The sequence below is a fragment of the Sus scrofa genome, chromosome 15 (assembly GCF_000003025.6).
Source record: "Sus scrofa isolate TJ Tabasco breed Duroc chromosome 15, Sscrofa11.1, whole genome shotgun sequence".
NCBI classification, from domain to species: domain Eukaryota; kingdom Metazoa; phylum Chordata; class Mammalia; order Artiodactyla; family Suidae; genus Sus; species Sus scrofa.
The window spans coordinates 59,847,543-59,866,717 of NC_010457.5; the positions used below are offsets into that span (position 1 = coordinate 59,847,543).

At 38.3% G+C, this 19,175-nt stretch overlaps 1 protein-coding gene across 8 annotated transcripts in view; it reads left to right on the forward strand.

Moving 5' to 3' along the window:
* The window catches only part of IWS1 (IWS1, SUPT6H interacting protein), a 53,079-nt gene that overhangs the window by 24,754 nt on the left and 9,150 nt on the right, over nucleotides 1–19,175 (forward strand). For 6 of the 8 annotated variants that reach the window (XM_021076423.1, XM_021076426.1, XM_021076424.1 and 3 more), the window contains 9 exons: nucleotides 351–1,500; nucleotides 2,322–2,514; nucleotides 3,087–3,144; nucleotides 8,270–8,367; nucleotides 10,430–10,580; nucleotides 11,841–11,923; nucleotides 13,836–13,965; nucleotides 14,958–15,075; nucleotides 18,757–18,868. In XM_021076423.1, coding sequence (XP_020932082.1) covers nucleotides 351–1,500; nucleotides 2,322–2,514; nucleotides 3,087–3,144; nucleotides 8,270–8,367; nucleotides 10,430–10,580; nucleotides 11,841–11,923; nucleotides 13,836–13,965; nucleotides 14,958–15,075; nucleotides 18,757–18,868 — 2,093 coding nt within the window. The remainder of the gene's footprint in view (nucleotides 1–350; nucleotides 1,501–2,321; nucleotides 2,515–3,086; nucleotides 3,145–8,269; nucleotides 8,368–10,429; nucleotides 10,581–11,840; nucleotides 11,924–13,835; nucleotides 13,966–14,957; nucleotides 15,076–18,756; nucleotides 18,869–19,175) is intronic. The other 2 variants (XM_021076427.1, XM_021076425.1) reach the window with 1 other exon arrangement.

Here is a 19,175-nt window from a genome sequence, read left to right on the forward strand (position 1 = left end):
TGTTTGCTTGTATTTATTTTTAAAATACATTGAGGAGCTAGAATTATGTGAGAAAGTTAGGATTTTCTTCAAAGTACAAGTGTCCTTTATAGTAATCTGGAGGGCATGCTTTGTAGATTTGGTGAAGGCAAGTTACCTTTCCTCATTTTGGGGTTTAAACCATATTAGCTATTTCACAGATAAAGGGCCTTCTTTAAAGTAGATGTTTCTTAGGATGAGAATTCTATATTTAGGCATGCATGTTCCTACATTTGAAAGAAAATAGTTGAAAATTTTTTAACATTTTTATTGCCAAACCCTTTTTTTGTTGTTGTTGCATTTTTCTAACTTTTTCTCCCTTAATTTTTCAGAACGAACATAGTGATCGAGAGGATGGCCTTAACAAAAGACATCGTGTGACAGACTCTGAGAATGATGACCCCTCAAATCTTAATGCCAGTGACTCTGAAAGTGAGGAGCTTCAAAGGCAAAAGGACAGTGACTCTGAATCCGAAGAGCATGTAGAGGCTCCTGCGAGTGATTCTGAAAATGAGGACATCAATCACCATGGGAGTGACTCTGAGAGTGAGGGGACCAGGAAATTACCTGTGAGTGACTCTGAAAATGAGGAACTTCTCAATGGGCATGCAAGTGACTCAGAGAATGAAGAGGTTAGGAAGCATCCTGCCAGTGATTCAGAGGTTGAAGAGCTCCCCAAAAGTCCTGCCAGTGACTCAGAAACAGAGGATGCTCTAAAACCTCAAGTCAGTGACTCTGAGAGTGAGGAACCCCCAAGACACCAAGCCAGTGACTCGGAAAATGAGGAGCTTCCCAAACCTCGAATTAGTGATTCAGAAAGTGAGGAGCTTCCCAAACCTCGGATCAGTGACTCAGAGAGTGAGGAGCCTCAGAGGACTCAGGCCAGTGACTCTGAAAATGAGGAGCTTCCCAAACCCCGTATCAGTGACTCGGAAAGTGAGGACCCGCCGAGGCACCAAGCCAGTGACTCTGAAAACGAGGAGCTTCCCAAACCCCGTATCACTGACTCAGAAAGTGAGGATCCCCCAAGGCACCAAGCCAGTGACTCGGAAAATGAGGAGCTCCCCAAGCCCCGTATTAGTGATTCCGAAAGTGAGGACCCCCCAAGGAACCAGGCCAGTGATTCGGAAAATGAGGAGCTTCCCAAACCCCGAGTCAGTGACTCTGAGAGTGAGGAACCTCAGAAGGGACCTGCCAGTGATTCGGAAACTGAGGATGCCTCCAGACACAAACAGAAGCCAGAGTCTGATGAGGACAGTGATGGGGAGAATAAGGGAGAGAATACAGAAATGAAAAATGACTCCTTTCATTCAGATACCCATGCAGACAGGAAACGGTTCAACAGTTCTGATAGCGAGGAGGAAGAACCCAAAAGGCCCAAAATTGACAGTGATGAAGATGAAGAAAAAGAGGGGGAGGAGGAGAAAGCAGCAAAGCGAAAAGCTGCTGTGCTTTCTGATAGTGATGATGAAGAGAAAGCATGTAAGGAATTATTTTGGGCTGTTTATCCGTGGCTTTACTTACTGTCTAAACTTTTGAACTATGAAGCATTATTTCTTTTTCTGCAGTGTTACAGGTTATGTTCTCTCATTCAACTTGATATCACCAGGACACTGGTTTTCATTGGCAAGTCTTAATAAGTTTCCTTTGAATTGTTCTAGCAGTGTATGTTAACACTCAAGATGATAAACTAGACTGAGTTGCAATGGCAGTATGAAAGATTTATATGAAAATATTATTATTTTTTTTAACTGGAAAGGGTAATGTGTCAAAAAAATATGTTTACGTGAAAACCCAACGGTATCCAGAATTAGCTGTGGGTCTCTTTGACAGCTAATGCATAACATCCCATCTAGACAGTGACTGAGCTCCCACAAAGTACCCATCTTCATTTGTTAAACATTGTTGAATGTCCAAATTCAAGGAAGTTTGTGAGGGACTCTATTTAGAGACTCCGTGTCTCTGCAGAGTATTCTAATCTTTACTGCTTGATTACTTTTTTATGAAACATCTTTTTTGGAAAAGACATTCCCTTAGAACGTGACAGTTGTTAAAGGAGGAGGGAAAGAGCATCACTTGTGTAGTTTACTAAGGGAGAAGAGAAAAAATCCAACTTGAGCAGTGACAGATGATTGAGGAACATGGGATTCCACAAAAGAATATCCAAGTCTGTTTTTGTTCTAAACGGTCTGTCATGAGCCTCTGGTTTTTTGCCACATACTGCCATTTTAGAGCACCTGTTGTACTTAGTTATGCAGTGACCATGATAGAATAAGATTAATGAGGATTTTCTTTTTCAACAGCAGCAAAGAAGAGTCGTGTTGTGTCTGATGCAGATGACTCTGACAGTGATGTTATATCAGACAAATCAGGCAAAAGAGAGAAGACTATAGAATCTGACAGTGAAGAAGAAGCAGGGAAAGAGGAGTTGTCTGATAAAAAAAATGAAGAGAAAGACCTGTTTGGGAGTGACAGTGAGTCAGGGAATGAAGAAGAGTAAGTGACAGTATAACCTTTATCTTCCAAGCATTTATATAAGGTGATAGAGAAGAGTTTGTTTTTCAAGTTTTTCACATTTATATTAAAATTCTGTGTTGAGGTGTAATACACTATACCCTGCCTAAAATTGCATGACTTTGGGGGATTCGAGATTTTAGTTCTTGGAACTGTTGCTACACACTACAACATGGATGAATCTCAAAAATGTTATCTTAAATGAAAGAAGTAAAGAGGATATATTGTTTGATTTCATTTACATGAAGTTCAGGAAAAATCAAAACTGATTTTTGATGGTGGAGATTAGAATGGTGGTTACCTTTTAGGATGTTGACGTTGAGGACTGACTAGAAAGGACCACAAGGGACCTTTCTGGGGAGATGGAATTGTTCTATATCTTGATTAGGGTACTGATTACATGAATGTGTTCTCTTTGTTAAAATCCACTGAAATGGACACTTAAGACCTGCACATTTTACTGTATGTAAATTATATCCAATTAGAAAAAGATTTTATAGTTCCTATGCAAATGAGAAGAAAGCAAGTTAAAGTTTTTTATATTTCTTTTCTAGAAATCTTATTGCAGATATATTTGGAGAATCTGGTGATGAAGAGGAAGAAGAATTTACAGTAAGTATAAGCTGGAAATACTTCTTTGAGTATACTTTTTTTGTTTTTATGGCCGTGACTGTCTAATGGGTGATTCCAGTAAGTAGAAAACAACTATGATGTATCCAGTAGAGAAATCCAGAAGGGGGTAAAAGGATCTGCAAAGGCATTAAAGAAAAATAACAGGCAAAATAGAATTAAGAGGAGGGAGGAACACAACAAAAAGCACTTTATAATGCTGAAGAGAAAGATTCACAGTACTTATGGAACTTATAAATATAGTCATGACAGACAAAGTAATTTGGACCAACCCTTCTCGAGATGAATACAGAAGCTAGACAAAATTTTTTCTAAATGTGCTCATGATCGTAAGAACAGGATAACAAAAGAATTATGAAGCCAAAACCCAGCAAAAGATAGAAACCTAAAGAGGTAAGCTCAGCATTTAGAGCTGCTTTTTCTGGGATATTCACCTGTTCATGCCGAGGTGCTAAATGTAATCTTGATTGCCTCCAGGTTCAAGAGACAAAACTTGGAGGTCAGGACCTGCTGAAGTCAGAAGACCTAAAAATCCCATGCTTTGAATTGAAATTGCTAGGATTAAGAGTGAACTGGAAGTTATACTAGGCTTTGCTCAGATTTTAGGCCACACTTGAGTCATCTAGCAAGACAGAGAACCATGGGCTCAGAAATTTGATTACAATGATTCTTAACCCATTGGCTAGCTCTTAGGAACCTGACATGCAAGTGAAATCCTTTCAGCACAAAAGTAGCATCATCATAGACCTCAAATTATTTCTAGAAATTTTCACATACACAGTATGGTACACAATCATAGATAATGTTAAAAAAGAATAGTAACAACAGACAATAGAAGTAGAGCTAGGAGTTCTAGATACAGGAATTTTAGATACTGCCTTAAAAAAAATATATGTTCAGTGAGATAAAAGATTAAAAAGTTTCTCAGAACAAACGGTTTTTAAAAATACAAGGTAGATTCAGAAAAGAACCAAGTAGATATTCTGGAACTGTGAAAATGCAGTAACTAAAATTAAAAATTTGATAGATGAGTTTAACAATACATTAGACATATCTGAAGAGAAAATGAATGAAATGGAATGTAGGTTTGGAGGAACTATTTAGAATAAAGCACTGAGATCTATTAGTGTGGAAAATATAAAAAATAAACATAATTATACATGAGAAGGTTTAACATAATGAATTGGAATCCCGGGGGCAGGGGGAGATATACATACCCACACATAAATACACATATCAGAAGCAGTATATAAAGAAATCATTCAGGAGTTCCCATAGTGGCGCAGCAGAAACGAATCCAACTAGGAACCATGAGGTTGCAGGTTCGATCCCTGACCTCGCTTAGTGGGTTAAGGCTCTGGCGTTACCGTGAACTGTGGTGTAAATTGCAGACATGGCTTGGATCTGGCATTGCTGTGGCTCTGGCGTAGACCAGCAGCTATAGCTCCGATTCAACCCCGAGCCTGGGAACCTCCATATGCCACGGGAGTGGCCCAAGAAATGGCAAAAAGACAAAAAAAAAAAAAAAGTTTCATAAAGCCATAGATTCTAGAAGTTTTGCACATTACAAGCAGAATAAATACAAAGAAATCTACATGTAAATACATCACAGTAAAATTGAACAAAACCAAAGAAAACAGGAAAATCTTAAAAGCAGCCAAAGGGGGAAAAAATTACATTCAGAGAGGCAACCATTTTTTTTAACAGCTAACTTCTCAACAGAAATAATACAATTCAATAACTGCTATCTTATAATTCTTTTATATTCAGCAAAAGTACTTTTTAGCAATGAAGATTCCCTCTTTATTTCATCTTAGCAAAATGCCTGTTGAAGTGAAGGAAGTACTAAAGGCAGAAAGAAAATCTCAGGGGAAAGGTCAGGGATGCAGATAGGAAAAAAGCAACATCCTGTGGACAGGTCGAAATAGGTAGTGACCATGCAAAACAAAGTCATGCTGTGGTTTAAGATGTGTATAAAATTAAAGCATATGACAGCAATAACAAACTGTGAAATGCTTACAGGTCTTTGCAGATACACATAAAAGTATATTAGTAGTCAGTTGGTAAATTACGATGTGCTTTGTAATGTCTAAAAAGACTAATAGTATGTGTGACTTCTGGTAGAAAGGAAAAAAGAAATAATAAAGGCTAATCAATCTAAAAGAAGACAGAATATAAGAAATTTGAAAAAGAAATATAGGAGTTCCTGTTGTGGCTCAGAGGTAATGAACCCAACTAAGTATCTATGAGGATGCATGTTCGATCCCTGGCCCCACTCAGTGGGTTAAGGATCTGTTATTGCTGTGAGCTGCAATGTAAGTCACAGACTCGGCTTGGATCTTGCATTGCCATGGCTGCAGTGTAGCCCATGGCTATGGTATAGACTGGCAGCTGTAGCTTCAATTCCACCCCTAGCCTGGAAACTTCCATATGCTGCAGATGTGGCCCTAAAAAGAAAAAAAAGAAATAAAATAGAGGCACAGTTAGAAAACTGGAAATAGTAAGACAGCAGAGGTAAACTTTGATAATATTAGAAATCACAATGAAATGTAATAAATGCTCCAATTAAAGGACAAGATCAGACTGGATTTGAAAAATCAGCTATCTACTAATTTTAAAGTTCAACTGAAACAGAAGATAAAGAGAAGTTGAAAATGGAAGGATGGAAAAAGATACTCTATTTGAACACTAACCAAAAGAAAACTGGTGAAGCCATATGAATATCAAAGTGATAGACTTTAAAACAAAAAGCAATGTTGAAGATAAAGAGGGTCACTTTATATTGATAAAAGGTGAAATTGTACCTAGTAACATGGATTTAAATATGTTGTCTACAAAACAAAACCTGACACAACTGCAAAGAGAATGGACAAATCTCTAAGTGGAATGTAAAGAATAGAATAACCAGGCTAAAAAACCCACAAAAGATAGAAAAGGGAATAGCTCTTTTTTATATAATCTGGATATAAACCCTTTGAAGATTATAAAAGATAAAAATATCTTCTATTCAGTGGCTTGCCTTTTTACTTTCTTAATGGAGTCTTTGGTGAGCAAAAGTTCCTAATTTTAATGTAAGTCAACTTTACCAGTCTTTTCTTTTATGTGGAAAGTGTTTTGAATTCTAAGAAATTTTTGTCTATCCCCAAGATTATAAAAATATTCTCCTGAGTCATTCTTTAGAAGTTTGATTATTTCATCTGTCACGTTTAGTTATATAGTCCACCTGGAGTGGGTTTTTGTGTGCAGCATGTATGAGAGAGAGTCAAGATTCTCCTGGCCCCATGCCCCATTTCTAATATCCAGTTGACCCAGGTTATCCTTTTCCACTATTCTGTCGTGCCATCTATGTCATAAATCAAGTGTCGCTATATATTTTCTAATCTGTTTTTAATGTATCTTTTCTGTTCCATTGGTCTATGCTTGTACCATTAATGCATAACTCTTGCTATTTGGTTATTTATGTCCTTTAAGGTTGTTATTCTCTTAAGATTGCCTTAAATTTTTTTTGATTCTTTGCATTTCCATATAAATTTTAAATCAAGCTTTTGCAAAAAGTATAGACATTTTCTCTCTCTCTTTTTTTTGGTCTTTTCTAGGGCCACACCAGCGGCATATGGAGTTTCCCAGGCTAGGAGCCTTATAAGAGCTGTAGACACCGGCCTGCGCCACAGCCACAGCAACACAAGATCCAAGCCTCGTCTGCTGCCTATACCCCAGCTTATGGCAACACCAGATCCTTAACCCACTGAGCGAGGCCAGGGATTGAACCTGAAACCTCAGGGTTCCTAGTTGGACTCCTTAACCACTGAGCCACAACAGGAACTCCCTAGATTTTCTGAATGCCATGCAGCGCAATTAGAAATTAATAGTAAGATCAACAAACATCTTTGCCACCCAAAAATTTAAAACATACATGTTATGCAGTTTTTGTGTTAAAAAAGAAGTCAGTACTTTGATTACTAAAGCAGAAGAGAATGAAAGTAGATGAATTTAGAGTCTAATTCAAGATGGTAGGAAAAAAAACCTAAAGAAAATAGAAGAATTCATTCAGCAAATATTTGAGAAGTTGTATGCCAGAGATTGTTTGAACATTGCCCTCATGGAGCTTTTCCTCAGTTAAGCAGCATTTTACAAGAATAAGGTATGTCTCTAGTGTGGGAGAGTTGACAGTAACTGGTTATGGGTTCAGTCCAGTGAGAAAAACAGCATACCGGGTGAACCATTGAGAAGGCCTTTCTAAGTATAACATAAAAGACCATTTAAATTACATAAAAATTTTTAAAAATTATACCTGGAAAACATTACCATAAAGAAAATCATACTGTACAAATGTGAGGATAGTGCAATTTCTGTCATGTAGCGAAAGCTAATTTTCCTAATTTTTAAAGAGGTTTTCCATACCAGTAAGACAGAGATTCAACAGAAACATGGACATAGGATAGGATATAGATGGTTATTAAACATGAAAAATGCTCAGTGTTATCCTTTATAAGGGAGGGCAAGGAAAGCAATAGAAATGCTTTTTCTTTTTCACTTCAGATATTGCAAATATCAATGCTGCTATAGTAGTGAGAAGGTGGGGAAGAGGTACATTTATGCTTTGTTGGAAGGAGAGTTAATTGGTATAACCTCTGTGGAAGACAGTTCGGCAATATTTCTCAAAATTTCAAATACACATACCTAAATGTCAGTGGGGAAATGTATAAATTATGGTTGCAGTTATATGGTGAAATCATCCAAAGCCTTAAAAACAAAGATACGTGGTTATCGAATTGGTCTTCAGATTCTGTTGTTAAATGTGGGAAGTGCTGAACTGAGTATATCATACTCAGTGTGTAGAGTATGGTTCCACTTGTATAATAAAAGGGTGTAGTAAACACATGTAGTCTGTAAATGTAGACTACTCTGGAGGGAGACAGGAATACGTTGCTAATGGCTAGAGTGGTAGGAAGCTTTTTGCTATGTATCTTTTGTATCTTTTGGTATCTACTTAATTTTTGTTCTTTTTGAGTATATTACTTAGAAATGCAAAAAATTAAGAGCAGTTACACAGAATAGAGTCTGTGATGAGGTTGTGATAACTCTGGCTAACTTACCCTGCTTTTAGGGTTTTAACCAAGAAGATTTGGAAGAAGAAAAAAGTGAAACACAGGTAAAAGAAGCAGAAGATTCAGATTCTGATGATAACATAAAAAGAGGGAAACAGTAAGTTTGTTTTATTTTTTTAGAAAAGGACTTTGTTAAAGAGAACTTTAAAAATGAAGATAGAGACTAACGAACTATTTTCTTACTATGGATCCTCAAGTGTAGGAAAGAATCTTCCATTTTTTTTCCTTCCCTTCTGCTTCTCTATATACAGTGCTTTTGAAAATTATTTGCAGTTGCTATTTTTCTTTTTTCTTTTTCTTTTTTTTTTTTTTTTTTTTTTTTTTTTTTGTCTTTTTGCTATTTCTTTGGGCCGCTCCTGCGGCATATGGAGGTTCCCAGGCTAGGGGTCGAATCGGAGCTGTAGCCACTGGCCTACGCCAGAGCCACAGCAACTTGGGATCCGAGCGGCGTCTGCAACCTACACCACAGCTCACGGCAATGCTGGATCATTAACCCACTGAGCAAGGGCAGGGACCGAACCCGCAACCTCATAGTTCCTAGTTGGATTCGTTAACCACTGCGCCATGACGGGGACTCCACTATTTTTCTTTCATTTGCCCTTTGCTCAGCTTTCTTAGTTTGTGGAGACATATAATGCCAGGCTTTTAACTTATATCCCATCAAGTAAGTTCTTTTGAAAAATAACCTAATAAAAACTTTGTTTTTTTTTTTTTTTTCCTCTTTGAGAGAGAGAGAACTCTTCGGGGGTACCGGGGGAAAAGTTTTAGATACAATACTACTTGGTTATGTTTCATGTTCATTTGTTGAGATGGTTGGAATCAGTGTTCAGAAGAGTATGGTGTCTTGAAAGGTACCATTCATAGAATGATTTTTTTTTTCTTTTTTTTTTTTTCTTGTCTTTTTAGGGCCACACCCTCGGCATTTGGAGGTTCCTAGGCTAGGGGTCTAATCCAAGCTGTTGCTGCCTGCCTATACCAGAGCCACAGCAACGCCAGACTGAGCTGAGTCTGCAACCTACGCCACAGCTCACGGCAAGGCCGGATCCTTAACCCACTAAGCGAGGCCAGGGATCGAACCCTCAACCTCATGATTCCTAGTCGGATTCGTTTCCACAGCGCCACGAAGGGAACTCCCATAGAATGATTTTTAAGTTACTATTTGTTGTAAAGATGATACTTTAAAAAATAGTCCTTAATTAGGACTCCTTAATAGTCCTTTGAATAGTCCTAGTGACATGCAAGAATTAAGCTGAACCAGTTTAGCAACACATTTGGAAATTAAATTATATAAACCATATTGTCTTATTTATACAGTAGTGGCAGGGAGCATGTTAGCTCCCTCGTTAAGTGTAAAAATTCAGGTGAAAATTGTGAAGGCTTTTTTGAGGCTCTTAGTGGGTTTGTAGATTTCCATCTTAATCTCAGTCACATTATGTTTTGAGAGTTTTATTTATCACTAAAAAACAGCATTTTATCTTTTTTTTTTTTTTATGCCATAAGACAGAAATATTCAGATTATTGAACGCTACTTTATTCCCCCACAAAAGACAATGCAGCTAAATCTGAACCATAAAGTGGCAGGCAGTATCCCCTGAATGAGAACCTGAAATTTGAAATGTACCCTCTCAGACAAGTATATATGTGAGTGTGAACATAGTGTATAAAAAGTTTAGGACTGTTAGTATTTGATGTGTACCAGTTGAGGTAATACAGAAATTGAGCATAAAATCTATGATCAGCTATTCTTTTAAAAGAAATTTTAAAGGTACTTGTGCTTTAAAAGAAAGTAGCACTTTGTTGAGTTAGAATTAATAAAGTTGGTGGTTCTTGGGAGCTCCCGTCAGGGCGCAGTGGTTAATGAACCTGACTAGGAACCATGAGGTTGCAGGTTTGGTCCCTGGCCTAGCTCACGGGCGTTGCTGTGAGCTGTGGTGTAGGTTGCAGACACGGCTCGGATCCTGCATTGCTGTGGCTCTGGCGTAGGCTGGTGGCTACAGCTCTGATTAGACCCCTAGCCTGGGAACCTCCATGTGCCTCGGGTGCAGCCCTCAAAAGACAAAAAGACAAAAAAAAAAAAAGTTGGTGGTTCTTGACTGATGAAAGTAAATGTGTATTTAAAGGGGAATTCATATTTCACTTGATTTTGTGTCACTTCTTAGCATGGACTTTCTGTCAGACTTTGAGATGATGTTGCAGCGGAAAAAGAGCATGAGTGGTAAGCGCAGGCGTAACCGAGATGGTGGTACTTTTATTAGTGATGCCGATGACGTTGTGAGCGCCATGATTGTCAAGATGAATGAAGCTGCAGAGGTGAGATAGGTTACTTTTAGCTTCATCTTTCTCCCACATGATTGGTTATGTGGAGCTTTTTTTTTTTATAATCATTTACTGTTCTAAATTTTAAGCATGGAAATAATTTTAATTTTTTAGTAATGTTTAGGGAAAAAGTGAAAAGATTTAAATATTAAGTAAAATGAGCCTTTTTTGTTCAGTGACTTCACTGGTATTATGGGGGAATGATTTTGTTCTCCGGTTTAGCTAGTTTACCACAAAATGATGTTTCTTCACATACAAAAAATTATAAACTTTATGATGTTATAAACCCATATGTCACTCTTTTACCTCTGATCAAGAAGTTGTATTTACCTCATTGCATTCTAAAATTCTGCCCAAACTGTAAAAATTGGCTAAGTATTATGCTTAAAAACAAGCCCTGCTCTTTCAGAGACAGTTGCTGAAGTATTATGAATCTAACTGAGGTATCTGGGATTTGTTCCAAAATAATTCAAAGGTGAAGGGAAAAGTAGCTAGAGAGATAGCTAAAACAAGGCTGGCCACATGTGTTTGACTGTTGGAATGTACATGACAATGAATCTACCATTTTGTTTTCTGTATTCGTAAAATTTAAAATTCTGTAAGTAAAGTAGGAAAAAAATAATCAGGCAAATAATAAAACTCTTCTTTAATAACTTTCTTTTATAAGCCTTATAGCTAGAAAATTATTCCTGGTGATAAACCAAAGTTTTCCGTGTATAATTTCTACCTTGAATGAACTCTTCAAAAATTTGACAGTTATGCCAATATAGTAAATTAAAATTGTTCTCCTTGATTTGTAGTTTTTGAAACTAGTTTTGTGGGTCTGGGCTGTCTATTCTTTTTTGCTTTTTAGGGCTGCACCTGCAACATACGGAGGTTCCCAGGCTCTAGGGGTCAAATCGGAGCTACAGCTGCCAGCCTACACCACAGCCACAGCAATGCAGAATCTGAGCCGTGTCTGCAACCTGCACCACAGCTCACAGCAACGCCATATCCTTAACCCACTGATCCAGGCCAGTGATCGAACCTGCAACCTCACGGTTCCTAATCGGCTTTGTTTCTGCTCCTCCACGACGGTAACTCTTGGGCTGTTTATTCTTTATGTAATTATTCTTATAGGAAAAATTTCAGTTTCTTAGAGAAATTGCTGCTTTATTTAAAGTTTACAATTAAAGTAGTTTAATAACAGTGGAATTCATTGTTAACAATTGCTTTCTTTTCTTTTTCTTTTTAAATCTCTTTCTTACTGAACAGGAAGACAGACAGTTGAATAATCAAAAAAAGCCAGCACTAAAAAAGTTAACATTATTACCTACTGTGGTCATGCACCTTAAGAAGTAAGTATTCTATTTTCTTTTCTATTTTTTTTTTTTTAAGTATTCTGTTTTCTTGAAAAAGTGTTTTCCTTTTAATGGACTGATATTCAAACTTATGTACCAGTATTCTAGAGGGTTTAAAGAACGATCACCTCCTGTTGATTCACAGAAAACTGGCAATGAATAGAATTTCCTAAATTTGTTATTTCTTCACAAATTTTTCTTTTTTTTTTTTTTTTTTTTTTTTTTTTTTTGTCTCTTTGCCTTTTCTGGGGCAGCTCCAGCGGCATATGGAGGTTCCCAGGCTAGGGGTCTAATTGGAGCCGTAGCCGCCGGCCTACACCAGAGCCACAGCAACGCATCATCCGAGCACTAATTGTGTTCTTTATAGACTATTTAGAGTCTGATAAAATTGTGTTGGTTTTCCCAATGTGACTGAGAACAAAGCGATTCCTGGAAGTCTACTTGAAGCATGTATTGTACACAACTCATGTGTCAAATGGCAAATGATGTTATTGGTCCTCCTGCAGGTTCTTCATTGATTTGCTCCCATTCCCAAGCAACTTTGAACGTAGCCATAGCCTTTTTTTGATGACTAAAGAAATGCATTATGTTTTTTGTTTTGTTTTGTTTTGTTTTTTTCGTCTTTTTGCCTTTTATAGGGCCGATCCCGTGGCACATGGAGGTTCCCAGTCTGGGGGTCTAATCGTAGCCGTAGCCGCCAGCCTACACCAGAGCCACAGCAACGCCGGATCCTCAGCCCACTGAGCAAGGCCAGGGATCAAACCCGCAACCTCATGGTTCCTAGTCGGGTTCGTTAACCACTGAACTATGACGGGAACTCCAAGAAATGCATTATGACACCAATGAGCCAAACACATGGTCTAGGACTTACTGCTGCCTCTATCCCAACAGACGAAATTATCTGTATCAAATTTCGTATATATAATCCTCATTCCCTGTTAACTTTTTTTGTTTTTTTAAGGCCACACCAGTGGCATATGGAGATTCCCAGGCTAGGGGTCAGATTGGAGCTATAGCTGCTGGCCTACACCACAGCCACAGCAACACCGGATCCTTAACCCACTGAACGAGGCCAGGGATCGAACCTACATCCTCATGGATGCTAGTCAGATTCGTTTCTGCTGAGCCACGAGGGGAACTCCCTGTTAACATAATTGATTCTAGTACATAAAATGGAATTTGAGTAGTATCACTATTTCATTGGGGTTTTTTTCTCCCAGGAGAATGGTATTCTCCCTGGTGTCCTGCAAAGAGTAGCACAATTCTGGGTTTTCTGTTAGTTGAAACAGTATGAGGATCACTATTCTAAACATTTTTTTTAGGTGTAATAATTAAAACTCATTATTCCTATTGTCTGAGTCATATCAGCATTAACCTAACTTGTGTAATTTTGGGGGTATTTTTTGTCTTTTTTTTTTTTGTCTTTTAGGGCCTCGCTGGCGGCATATGGAGGTTCCCAGGCTAGGGGTCAAATTGGAGCTACAGCTGCTGGCCTACGCCACAGCCACAGCAACGTGGGATCTTAGCCGCATCTTCGACCTACACCACAGCTCACAGCAACGCCAGATCCTCAACCCACGAGCAAGGCCAGGGATCAAAACCCTGTCCTCATGGATGCCAGTTGGGTTTGTTAACCACTGAGCCATCATGGGAACTCCATGGGGTATTTCTTTGTCTTTAATAAATCATCTTTACCTATCAGGTCTGTTTGTTTCTTGAAAACAGGAACTAAATATCATATTGCTACTGAAACCTATGAATAGCTGCTCAGTAAATAATGATATGAGTAAGTTATTAGAAGTACTTTTAGGAAACACCACCAAATAGCCAAGAAAATCCAAAGGAAGCTACAGTAGAACCAACATTCATAGCCTTGACCTTCCTTTTTTTTTTTTAATTATTATTATAGGCAGGACCTTAAAGAAACATTTATTGACAGTGGTGTGATGTCTGCCATCAAAGAATGGCTCTCTCCTCTACCAGATAGAAGTTTGCCGGCTCTAAAGATTCGAGAAGAGCTCTTGAAGATTCTGCAAGAGGTTAGAGGCAGTTAATCTGACTTGTTTCTTTTCACCAATTTTCTGATGTGGTTTGTGTTATCATAACCTCTGTATTTTACCATATAGTTAGGTATTCTTTCTGCTGTAGCCTATCAGAAGAGATTTATTAAGTATGTTTATTTGGAACATAGCAAATAAAATGAGCATAAATAAAAGTAAGGCCTTTTAAAACTTCATGTAACTATAGTATTGAAGGAAAAAGATGTTGGCATAGCTCTGGTTTATCTGAGTAGTATAGTAGTGGTGGGCCTGTGCTGAGGAGGCACTTGAAGTAGAAGGAGCACCAACTTCAGCATCAGATAAGCATGTATTTGAATCTTGTCTGGGTCACCTTTATGTAGCTGTGACACCCTGGGCAAGCTACTTAACTTCTGAAGGAATTACTGAAGAACCTTCTATGTGCCAGGTGTTTTATATATACATAGGTTCATTTATTCCTCAAAACAAACCTGCGAGGTAGGTATATTTCCATTTTACAGATGAAGAAATTAAGACTCAGAGAAGTTAAATGCCTTGTCCAAGGTCACATGGATAGCCAATGGCTATGCTTGGGTTCAAATTTAGGTATATTTCCATTTTACAGATGAAGAAATTAAGACTCAGAGAAGTTAAATGTCTTGTCCAAGATCACATGGATAGCCAGTGGCTATGCTTGGGTTCAAATTTAGGTCTGTTTGCTTTAGAGGCCTGAAGTGACCCTTGTTTTAAACTGCTAACCCTTGAGAATGCCTGGTTTACACTTGTCACATTGTGAGTTTTACTTCAACTCCATAGTAGTACTGGACTCTCAACTCCTGATGTGAACATGAAGTATCTTTGTGCTCAATGTCTGTGATCCTGAAAATGGAACTTTTTTGGTTATTTATTCTGTTGTGAGTGAACCAGGTCTTCTTGGAGTCCCTCTAGAATAGAATGGCAGGACTCCCAGCTTCTGCATGATTAATATGTATGTGTGTGTTTATGTTCCCCAGCTACCTAGTGTGAGCCAGGAGACCCTGAAGCATAGTGGGATTGGACGAGCAGTGATGTATCTCTATAAACACCCCAAGGAGTCAAGGTCCAACAAGGACATGGCAGGGAAATTAATCAGTATGTACATTTTGCTTTCTGTTTGTTGTGTTTATGTATATAGACAGATGTGTGTATACAAAAGGTAACTTTTATTTTACCAATAATCATTTAAAATGAGTCAGTGAGATGGAATAGAAAATTTTTTTGATAACTTCTTATAGGTACCAAGCTTTTTTTCCCCTGTAGTCTTAAAAGATTTCTCAGTATATTTAAGTGTGCTATCCAGTATTAAATATAACAAGTAAAATCATTTATTTTCTAATCGTGGATCAAGAACATGTAGAGAGAGAGGAATTAGAATGTAGGCCCTAGAGTCAGAGATTATTTAGTTCAAATTCACCACCTACCTTACTGCATATTCTTGGGCTAGTGATTTTTTTTTTTTTTTTTTTTTTCCTTCTATTTTGGGGCCGAACCTGTGGCATATGGAGAGTCCCAGGCTAGAGGTTGAATCAGAGCTATAGCTGCCAGCCTACACCACAGCCACAGCAACTCGGGATCCAAGTCGTGTCTGTGACCTACACCACAGCTCATGGCAACGCCAGATCCTTAACCCACTGAGCAAGGCCAGAAATCGAACCCGTATCCTCATAGATCTTAGGTTCATTAACCACTGAGCCACGGAGGGAACTCCCAGGCTAATGATTTAAAGATCTAAGCCTTGCTTTCCTCCTCTGTAAAAGAGAATTATGTGTTTAGCTTGAATTGTTAAGAGTAAATAAGATGTATATAAAGCATGGTGCCTAGAACATAGTAAGTCCTTAAGAAATGTTAGCCATTGCTGTTATTTTGTTATTTTTATAATGGACTCCAAAGCCTTTTGTGTATTATTATTCAGTGTTACCAGAGAAGCCCAGAGCAGTCTAACTGAAATTCCTCTGGCCATATTGTTTATGACACATCACCTGTCTTCATCATCCTCCTTAACTCTTCCTGTGCTTCCTGTTGGGAAGGAATTTTTAAACTTGAAGACTAGATCAAAAATAGTAACTACTTCTGTATATGAATACAGTAGTTATTTTTCTATTGAATTTTTTTAATTATCAAAAGCTTTTAGAGAAATTTAAATTTATAAACTATAGACGTATTACCTCTTTGATCTTATTAATAATCTTTGACTTACTGCCTATTAAATAATGAACTTTTTGATGCTTTAATGCAGTGGTTCTCAACCTTCTTTTTGCCCTAGACAGAGAGAAGCAGACTGTTCCCAATGGTAATAAGTGATTCTGAACCCAGGGGTGGGGACAGTGGGTCAGTTTTCAAAGAGAGAGTTTTCAAAGTCTCCCTGAGGCACCTTCTTGCTTCCTTCTTAGTTTGGTAACACCTGAATTCTATCTGTAAAGGTCATTTTTTTTTTTTTCTTTTCTTTATTTATTTATTTTTTTTTAAGTATACAGTGTTGGGCTTTTACTGACTAAACAGTAAAAGTTTTTGTTTTTGATTAGAATAAGGAAGTATAGGAATTTCAGTATTTTCTGTTTTCAGTATTTGTAAATGGTGCAACCGACAAGGGATTAATATCCAAAATATAAGGACAGCTCATTCAACTCAAAAAATAAAACAAAATCCAATCAAACAATGGACACCAGATCTAAATAGGAGTTCCCATCGTGGCTCAGCTAACGAACCTGACTAGTATCCATGAGGATTAGGGTTCAACCCCTGCCTTTGCTCAGTGGGTTAAGGATCTGGCATTGCTGTGAGCTGTGGTGTAGGTCACAGACACTGCTTGGATCTGTGTTGCTGTGGCTGTGGTGTAGGCCAGCACCTATAGCTCCTATTGGACCCCTAGCCTGGGAACTCCTATATGCCAGAGATATGGCCCTAAAGAGACAAAAAAAAAAAAAAAAAAAAAAGATCTAAATAGACATTTTCACAAAGAAGACATAAAGATGGCCAATAGACACATGGAAAGGTGCTCAACATTGCTAATTATTAGAAAAATGCAAATTAGAACCACAATGAGGAGTCACCTCACAACAGACAGAATGGCCATCATCAAAAAGGGTGCAAATAGTAAATGCTGGAGAGGGTGTGGAGAAAAGGGAGCCTTCCTACACTGTTGATGGGAGTTTAAATTGATGCAGCTACTATGGAAAACTGTTGGAGGTTCCTTAAAAAACTAAAAATAGAGTTACCATATGATTCTTCAATCCCACTCCTGGGCATATATCCAGAGAAAACCATAATTTGAAAAGATATAAGTACCCTAGTATTCATAGCAGCATTATTTACAGTAGCCAAGACATAGAAGCAATCCAAGTGCCAGGCAACAGACAACTGGCTTAAGAAGGTGTGGTGTATAATCCAATGGAGTGTTAGCCATAAAAAAGAATGAAATTGTGCCATTGGCAGAAACATGGATACAACTGGAGAATATTATACTTAGTGAAATAAATTAGGAAAAGACAAATACTATATGATATCACTTACATGTGGAATCTAAAAAATAATCGGAGCTCCTGTTGTGGTGCCGTGGTTAACGAATCTGACTAGGAACCACGAAGTTGCGGGTTCGATCCCTGGCCTTGCTCAGTGGGTTAAGGATCCGGTGTTGCCGTGAGCTATGTTGTAGGTCACAGACTCGGCTCGGATCCCGCGATGCTGTGGCTGTGGTGTAGGCCGGGAGCTATAGCTCCAATTAGACCCCTAGCCTGGCAACCTCCATATGCCAAGGGAGCGGCTCAAGAAATAGCAAAAAGACAAAAAAAATAATAAAGGGGAGTTCCCGTCGTGGCACAGCAGAAACGAATCCTCTAAGAGCCATGAGGTTGCAGGTTCGATCCCTGGTCTTGCTCATTGCGTTAAGTATCCCATGTTACCGTGAGCTGTGGTGTAGGTCTCAGACACGGCTCGGATCTGGTGTTGCTGTGGCTGTAGCATAGACCGGCAGCTGTAGCTCTGATTAGACCCCTAGCCTGGGAACTTCCATATGCTGCAGGTTCGGCCTTTAAAAAGGCAAAAAAAAAAAAAAAAAAAAAAAACCTAAAAAACAAACAAAAGAAGAAAACAAATTATAGTTAACAAAGGGGAGAGAGGGAGGAAAGAGGAACAAATTAGGAATTTGGGATTAACAGATAGAAAATACTAAGCCTAAATAGATCAGCAACAAGGCTATACTGTATAGCACAGGAAATTATTATACCCAGCGTCATATAACCACCTATAAGGAAATATAATCTGCCCAGAAAACTGATACCTCTGTCATGATTACATGTTTTAAGTTATCTTTTTTTTATCTTTTGTCTTTTTAGGCCACACCTGCGGCATATGGAAGTTCCCAGGCTCGGGGTCTAATCAGAGCTGTTGCTGCCGGCCTGTGCCAGAGCCATAGCAATGCCAGATCCCAGCTGCATCTGCCACCTACACCACAGCTCACAGCAAGGCCAGATCCTTAACCCACTGAGCGAGGCCAGGGAATCGAACCCCAAACCTCGTGCTTCCTAGTCAGATTTGTTTCCACTGTGCCTTGATGGGAACTCCTAAGTTATCTTTTTGAATTTTCTGCAGCTGGAGCTAGTTTTGATGCTGGTATTTTGTTGTGTTTATCCAATAAATGGTCCTAAAATAATGGTATCTTTACGGAAAAAATATTCTAAATGCCAAAAATATGACATTACACTAGAATGTGATTATTTCAGGGAATGGTAGTAGAAGTGCTACTTTTATGGACTAAATAATTTTGCTTCATTGTAGATGAATGGTCCCGGCCTATATTTGGTCTTACCTCAAACTACAAAGGAATGACAAGAGAAGAAAGGGAGCAAAGGGATCTAGAACAGATGCCTCAACGGCGAAGAATGAGCAGGTATGAGGGAACAGGTATAAGTAAGTGGAGTAAATATCGTTGTGATAACGAGGTTTTTTTATAAATAAGATCATTTAGGAAACCTGAAAGATGATAAGATTTTCTTTCTTCTCAGCTTGATATATCTCATAGCACATAATATCCTTTAAGTTTAAATTTGGTGGTGTGTAGTAAACCATCACATCCCTTCCCAGCTTTTCTGGTTGGATCGAATCTCTACCATAGTTTTAGAGGTGGCTTATGTTGTTCCAGCCACTTACAGAGAAAAAATCTCCCCCCCTCTCAGTCTCCTTTCCAAAATTCTTAA